We start from the raw sequence: 8,363 nt of genomic DNA, 5'->3' as shown, positions 1-8,363 counted from the left end.
ATGCAGAAATGAGTAAATGATGCAGAAATCCACTTCTGGGGCCCACTTGGTGTGTGCTTGGGCTGATAATTGAGCTTTACACGTGTAGAGGCTTCTCTTGGAGTTGAACGCCAGTTTGTAACCTGTTTCTGGCGCTTAACTCCACTTTGCAACCTGTTTCTGGCGTTTAACTCCAAAATGCAACATGGAACTGGCGTTGAATGCCAGTTTGCATCGTCTAAACTTGGGCAAAGTACGGACTATTATATATTGTTGGAAAGCCCTGGATGTCTACTTTCCAACGCAATTGAGAGCGCGCCATTTGAAGTTCTGTATCTCTAGAAAACACACTTTGAGTGCAGGGAGGTTAGAATCCAACAGCATCTGCAGTCCTTCTTCAACCTCTGAATCTGATTTTTGCTCAAGTCCCTCAATTTTAGCCAGAAATTACCTGAAATCATAGAAAAACACACAAACTCATAGTAAAGTCCAGAAATGTTATTTTTATTTAAAAACTAATAAAAATATACTGAAAACTAACTAAATTATACTAAAAACTATGTAAAAACAATGCCAAAAAGCGTATAAATTATCAGCTTATCAAAGGGTCTGCCAAGGATGATGGATTCATCCATATTCTTCCCAGTGTCTAGGATTATGAAGTCAGCAGGGATGTAAAGGCCTTCAACCTTCACCAAGTCATTCTCTACAAGTCCATAAGCCTGTTTCCTTGAATTGTCTGCCATCTCTAGTGAGATTCTTGCAGCTTGCACCTCAAAGATCCCTAGTTTCTCCATTACAGAGAGGGGCATGAGGTTTATACTTGATCCTAGGTCACACAGAGCCTTATCAAAGGTCATGGTACTTATGGTACAGGGTATTAAGAATTTTTCGGGATCCGGTTTCTTCTGAGGTAATTTCTGCCTAGTCAAGTCATTCAGTTCATTGGTGAGCAAGGGGGTTTCATCTTCCCATGTCTCATTACCAAATAACTTGGCATTCAGCTTCATGATTGCTCCAAGGTACTTAGCAACTTGCTCTTCAGTAATATCTTCATCCTCTTCAGAGGAAGAATACTCATCAGAGCTCGTGAATGGCAGAAGTAGGTTCAATGGAATCTCTATGGTCTCTATATGAGCCTCAAATTTCTTTAGTTCCTCATTTGGGAACTCCTTGGAGGCCAGTGGACGTCCATTGAGGTCTTCCTCAGTGGAAATCGTTGCCTCTTCCTCCTCTCCAGGTTCGGCCGTGTGGGTTATGTTGATGGCCTTGCACTCTCTTTTTGGATTCTCTTCTGTATTGCTTGGGAGAGTACTAGGAGGGAGTTCAGTAACTTTCTTACTCATCTGACCCACCTGTGCCTCCAAATTTCTAATGGAGGACCATGTTTCAGTCATAAAACTTAGTGTGGTTTTAGATAGATCAGAGACTATGGCTGCTAAGCTAGAGAGACTCTGCTCAGAATTCTCTGTCTGTTGTTGAGAAGATGATGGAAAAGGCTTGTTATTACTAAACATGTTTTGTCCACAATTATTATTATTGAAGCCTTGCTTAGGCTTCTGTTGATCCTTCCATGAGAGATTAAGATGATTTCTCCATAAAGGATTATAGGTGTTTCCATAGGGTTCTCCCATGTAATTCACCTCTTCCATTGTAGGGTTATCAGGATCATAAGCTTCTTCTTCAGAAGATGCTTCTTTAGTACTGCCTGTTGTAGCTTGCATTCTAGAAAGACTCTGAGAAATCATATTGACTTGCTGAGTCAATATTTTATTCTGAGCCAATATGGCATTCAGAGTATCAATCTCAAGAACTCCTTTCTTCTGAGTTGTCCCATTATTCACAGGATTCCTTTCAGAAGTGTACATGAATTGGTTATTTGCAACCATTTCAATGAGTTCTTGGGCTTCTTCAGGCGTCTTCTTCAGATGAAGAGATCCACCAACAGAGTTGTCCAATGACATCTTGGACAGTTCAGACAGACCATCATAGAATATACATATGATGCTCCATTCTAAAAGCATGCCAGAAGGACACCTTCTGATCAATTGCTTGTATCTTTCCCAAGCTTCATAGAGGGATTATCCTTCCTTCTATTTGAAGGTTTGGACTTCCACTCTAAGCTTACTCAATTTTTGAGGTGGAAAGAACTTTGCCAAGAAGGCATTGACCAGCTTTTCCCAAGAGTTCAGGCTTTCTTTAGGTTGTGAGTCCAACCATGTCCTAGCTCTGTCTCTTACAGCAAATGGGAAAAGCATAAGTCTGTAGACCTCAGGGTCGATACCATGGTTCTTAACAGTGTCATATATTTGCAAGAATTCAGCTAAAAACTGATGAGGATCTTCCAATGGAAGTCCATGATACTTACAATTCTGCTGCATTAGAGAAACTAATTGAGGCTTAAGCTCAAAGTTGTTTGCTCCAATTGCAGGAATTGAGATGCTCCTTCCACAGAAGTCAGAAAAAGGTGCAATGAAGTCACCAAGCATCTTCCTTGCATTGTTGGCATTGTTGTTGTTTTCGGCTGCCATGTCTTCTTTTCTTTCGAAAATTTCTGTTAGGTCCTTTCCAGAGAGTTGTGCTTTAGCTTCTCTTAGCTTTCTCTTCAAGGAACTTTCAGGTTTAGGATCAGCTTCAACAAGAATGCATTTATCCTTGTTCCTGCTCATATGAAAGAGAGAAGGACAAGAAAGTATGGAATCCTCTATGTCACAGTATAGAGGTTCCTTGAGGTGTTAGAGGAAAAGGAGAATAGAAGGATAAGGTAGAGAGGAGAATTCGAACTTATAGAGAGGGAGAGAGTCCGAATTGCTAATAGAGGAGAAGTGTTAGTCCTTAAATAGAAAAAGGTGAGGAGGGAGAAGAATTTTCGAAAAGAAAATTAAAAAAATTAAATTAATTAAAAAGAATTTTGAAAAAGTGGTTGATGGTTTTCGAAAATTAAAAGTGAGAAAGTGGTTTTGAAAAAAATTTTAAAGTTAGCAATCAAAAAGATATTATTGAAATAGAAATCTTTTAAAATCAAACAAAAAGTCAAGTAGTTAATTTGGAAAGATTTGAAAATTAAATTTCAAAAGATAAAAAGTTAGAAAAGATTTTGAAATCAAAATTTATGATTGAAAATTATTTTGAAAAAGATGTGGTTGAGAAGATATGATTGAGAAGATATGATTGAAAAATAATTTAAGAAGATTTGATTTTGAAAATTAAAGTTGATTACTTGACTAACAAGAAACTAAAAGATATGACTTTTAAAATTTAAAAATTGAACCTTTCTTAAGAGGCAAGTAACAACTTGAGAATCTGACTCAATCATATTAATTGTCAGTATTAATTTTGAAAATATGAAATAAAAATAAGAAAAAGATTTTGAAAATCATTTTGGAATTTTTGAAAATATTTAAAAAGAAAATTGAAAAAGATGTGATTTTTGAAAAAGATATGATTTGAAAAAGAATTGAATAAAAAAACTAACTTACCTCCCTTGTGCTGTTCTGGCGTTAAACGCCCAGAATGGAAGACATAATTATGAAAAGACATAATTATGTAATTCCTCTGCTGTATGTTCTGAATCTTCAATTCTCTGTAAACTTGACTTGAAAAGACATAATTATGAAAATTTTTTGGATTTTTCATGATGAGAAACAACAAAATGAAACTAATCATGGAAGACTAAGATCAGATAAACAATGCTTGCAGGACACCAAACTTAGAAGTTTGTATACTAGGGACAATAACAATTTGAAAATGCACATGAGAAACAACAAAAGACACAAAACAAGAGAATTTAAAGATCAGACCCAATAAAATCATCAAGAACAACTTGAAGATCAACAAAGAACATAATGCATAAAGTTTCGAAAAATGCAAGAAAAGGAAAAACATGCAATTGACACCAAACTTAAAAATAGACACTAAACTCAAACACAAAATTTTTGGTTTTTATGATTTTATAAAATATTTTGTATTTTTCGAAAGTGTTTTGAAAAAAAAAAAGAAAAATAAGGAATTTAGAATTCTTAATGAGAATTCCAGGAATCATGAAATGTTAGTCTAAAACTCCAGTCCAGGAATTAGACATGACTTACTAGCCAGCCAAGCTTTCAGTGAAAGCTCCAGTCCAAAACACTAGACATGGCCAATGGCCAGCCAAGCTTTAGCAGATCATTACGTTCAACAGCAAGATTGATAGAAATCAACAAGCTCTTGTGATGATATATTGAAACCTCGGTCCAAAGATTAGACATGGCTTCACAGATAGCCAGACTTCAACAGATCATCATGAAACTCTAGAATTCATTCTTAAAAATTATGAAAAAAAAAATTTCGAAAATAAAATAAAAAATAAAAGCTTAAAATAAAATAAAATTACCTAATCTGAGCAACAAGATGAACCGTCAGTTGTCCAAACTCGAACAATCCCCGGCAACGGCGCCAAAAACTTGGTGCAATAAATTGTGATCTCAATGGCGCCAAAGACTTGGTACGCACAATTGTAATCTCAACTCTTTTTCACAACTTCGCACAACTAACCAGCAATGCACTGGGTCGTCCAAGTAATACCTTACGTGAGTAAGGGTCGATCCCACGGAGATTGTCGGCTTGAAGCAAGCTATGGTCATCCTTGTAAATCTCAGTCAGGCGGATTCAAATGGTTATGAAGTTTTGATAATTAAAATATAATTAAAATAGAAAATAAGATAGAAATACTTATGTAATTCATTGGTGAGATTTCAGATAAGCGTATGAAGATGCTGTGTTCCATCTGAACCTCTGCTTTCCTATTGTCTTCATCCAATCATTCATACTCCTTTCCATGGCAAGCTGTATGTTGGGGGATCACCGTTGTCAATGGCTACCATCCGTCCTCTCAGTGAAAATGGTCCAAATGCACTATCACCGCATGGCTAATCATCTGTCGGTTCTCACTCATGTTGGAATAGGATCCATTGATCCTTTTACGTCTGTCATTACGCCCAACACTCGCGAGTTTGAAGCTCGTCACAGTCATCCCATCCCAGATCCTACTCGGAATACCACAGACAAGGTTTAGACTTTCCGGATCTCAAGAATGCTGTCAATTGATTCTAGCTTATACCACGAAGACTCTAATCATGAACCAGGAGGCTAAGAGATATGCATTCAAGCTCGTTTTCATGTAGAACAGAAGTAGTTGTCAGGCACGCGTTCATAAGTGAGAATGGTAATGAGTGTCACATAATCATCACATTCATCATGTTCTTGTGTGTGAATGAATATCTTAGAACAAGAATAAGCTTGAATTGAATAGAAGAACAATAGTAATTTGTATTAATTCATAAAGAACAGCAGAGCTCCACACCTTAATCTATGGGATGTAGAAACTCCACCGTTGAAAATACATAAGTGAAAATAGGGTAGACATGGCCGAGTGGCCAGCCTCCCATGGAGGTCTCAGAACATAAAAGTTACATATTGTGTTTTAGAGATGAAAATACAATAGTAAAAGGTCCTATTTATAATGAAATAGTAGCCTAGGGTTTACAGAAATAAGTAAATGATGCAGAAATCCACTTCCGGGCCCACTTGGAGTGTGCTTGAGCTGAGCATTGAAGCTTTCATATGTAGAGACTTTTCTTGGAGTTAAACGCCATCTTTGGTGCCAGTTTGGGCGTTTAACTTCAGCTTTTATGCCAGTTCTGGCGTTTAACGCCATAATAGGGTAGAAAGTTGGCGTTTAAACGCCAGTTTGTGTTATCAAAACTCGGGCAAAGTATGAACTATTATATATTGCTGGAAAGCCCAGGATGTCTACTTTCCAACGGAATTGAGAGCGTGCCAATTGGGCTTCTGTAGCTCCAGAAAATCCACTTCGAGTGCAGGGAGGTCAGAATCCAACAGCATCTGCAGCCCTTTTTCAGCCTTTGAATCAGATTTTTGCTCAGGTCCCTCAATTTCAGCCAGAAAATACCTGAAATCGCAAAAAACACAAAAACTCATAGTAAAGTCTAGAAATGTGATTTTTATTTAAAAACTAATAAAAATATAATAAAAATTAACTAATTCATATTAAAAACTACCTAAAAATAATGCCAAAAAGCGTATAAATTATCCGCTCATCAGCACCTTAACCATACTAACAACCCCCGGTTCTCATCCTATACGATATTGTGGTTTTTTATATGCAGGTCAAAAGGCACCTCGCTAGTCGTCTAGAGTCCTACAGCGAAGTGGATTATTTTGGGACTTTGTTTTGGGTACTTTTATATATGATTATCCTACTCTTTCTAAAGTAACATGTAAGTTACCCTCTCTGATGTGTCATATTTTAATTGAGTGTTTATTTTAACCTGAGTTACTTTAATCTCATGAGAGTTAATAATATCTTGGAAGACAGTGACGGCCTGACAGAAGAAGAAAATAGAACACCCAATAAGACGGTGATACTTAGGAGGCACAACGACGACGACAAAGGAGTGTGGAGGAGTAAACGCAATTAGAGATAGTTGGAGTACCTTTTCTAGAAGAATAATTTGGGAAGAGAAAACAAGACACCCAATGAGATGGTGATGGTTGGGAGTCGTAACGACGACGATGAAGGAGTACAATGGGGAGGAGTAAACGTAATTAGAGAGAGTTGGAGTCTCTTTTTTGGAAGAATGATTTGGGAAGAGAAAATAAGACACCCAATGAGACGGTGATGCTTGGGAGGCGTAATGACGACGATGAAGGAATGGAGAGGAGTAAACGCAATTAGAGAGAGTTGGAGTACCTTTTCTAGAAGAATGATTTGGGAAGAGAAAACAAAACGCCAATGAGACGGTGATGCTTGGAGGCGCAACGATGATGAAAGAGTGGAGAGGATAACTCAGGTTAAAATAAACACCCAATTAAAATGTGACACATCAAAGAGAGTAACTTACATGTTACTTTAGAGAGGGTAGGATAGCATTCACCATATATATATATATGTGAGTGTATGATTGAATGGTGGCTCAAAATTTGTGGTTTATATCTTTTTTGTTGAGACTTGTTAAGTTGTATAAATTCTAATTTGTCATTCTAGGAAAAAGACTTTAGCTGTAGTTGTCTATTTTGAATATGGTATATTTCATGATCTATTTTCTTGTATGTATGACACTCATGGTTTGATATAGTTGGTATTCGATATATACACATATTCTAATTTAGAAGTTCTGTTGTTATATTCTCTTCCCGTTGTATTTGTTACAGATATGGCACACTTGTACAAGAATCAACTACAAAACTATGCTCAAAAGCAAAACCTACCGTTACCGGTGTACACTTCCGAGTGGGAGGGCCCTCCTCATGCCATGCGTTTCAAGTGCAAAGTCACACTTGATGGACAGACCTACGAATGTCCTACCGCCTTTTCTAAATTGAAGGATGCTGAACATGCAGCAGCTGAAGTTGCTTTATTGTCATTATTGCGGGGAGGATTTCAAGAGGTTAGTCTTATTCACCTATAGCCATTTACTGAAATTTCTTGTATAACATCTTAATTCTTTTTCTTAATGTTGCTTGCATGCATATGATTTCTGAAAAGATTCAGGATAATTCCGTATTATACAAGAACCTTTTACAAGAATTGGTCCAAAAGGAAGGATTTAGCCTGCCTTCTTATAATACAGAAAGATCTGGCGAAGCTCATATTCCGACATTTATTTCATACGTGGAAGTTGAAGGGAAAGTTTTCACTGGTCAAGAAGCCAAAAGGTTAAATAATGAATAATTAAACCATAAATTAAAATATATTCTAGAAAATGAGAAATAAGATTTTTGTGGGTTAATATGGTAGAGAAATTTAAAACGAGAATTTTGACACCAATTTTAAAGAAATCAGCTCATGATCGGGCCGAACGGGCCAAACCGGGCCAACCGGACCCAAGTTGGGCCTAAGGGCCCAGTCAACTCTCATTTAATGAAAGAGCTCAGCTCTCTCTTCCCTCTTGAACACACACACACGCTGGAAATTAAAGAAAGGGGGAGGGGGAAGATTGAAACCCTTGCTACTATTCACCTCAAACTTCCATGGATCATAACTTTTGATCCGGAGCTCCGATTGATGCACCATTTGCAGCCACACGACCATGGCGTCGAGATCTACAAAATCCATACAAGCAATCTTGAGGTAAGCCACGTTTTCTTCTTTGAACTCCAGCCCTTAGTTTCGAGTTTCATGGGCAAAAATGTTGAGATTTTGAGCTCCTTTGTGTTATAGGATCAAATTAACTTGAAATGAAGGCTTGTTCTTGCTCCCTTGGTCTTTGGGTAAGGTGAGATTCTCAACCCTAAGCTAAAGACTTGAGATTTTGTGATTTAGTGATTAAGCTATTGTGTTTGGGTATGATATTGTGGCTTAGGCATTGTATATGTGTGTTTTG

The 8,363-nt window shown here is 37.2% G+C and overlaps 1 protein-coding gene across 1 annotated transcript; it reads left to right on the top strand.

The window, feature by feature from the left end:
- On the top strand, positions 6,522-7,711 carry LOC110265281 (double-stranded RNA-binding protein 4-like). Its single transcript, XM_021108201.1, has 3 exons — positions 6,522-6,581; positions 7,116-7,427; positions 7,526-7,711. Exons 1-3 carry the CDS (start codon positions 6,522-6,524, stop codon positions 7,709-7,711), a joined length of 558 nt encoding a protein of 185 aa, XP_020963860.1.

Source organism: Arachis ipaensis, chromosome B08 (genome assembly GCF_000816755.2).
Source record: "Arachis ipaensis cultivar K30076 chromosome B08, Araip1.1, whole genome shotgun sequence".
NCBI classification, from domain to species: domain Eukaryota; kingdom Viridiplantae; phylum Streptophyta; class Magnoliopsida; order Fabales; family Fabaceae; genus Arachis; species Arachis ipaensis.
This window is presented reverse-complemented; position numbering and strand designations above follow the sequence as displayed.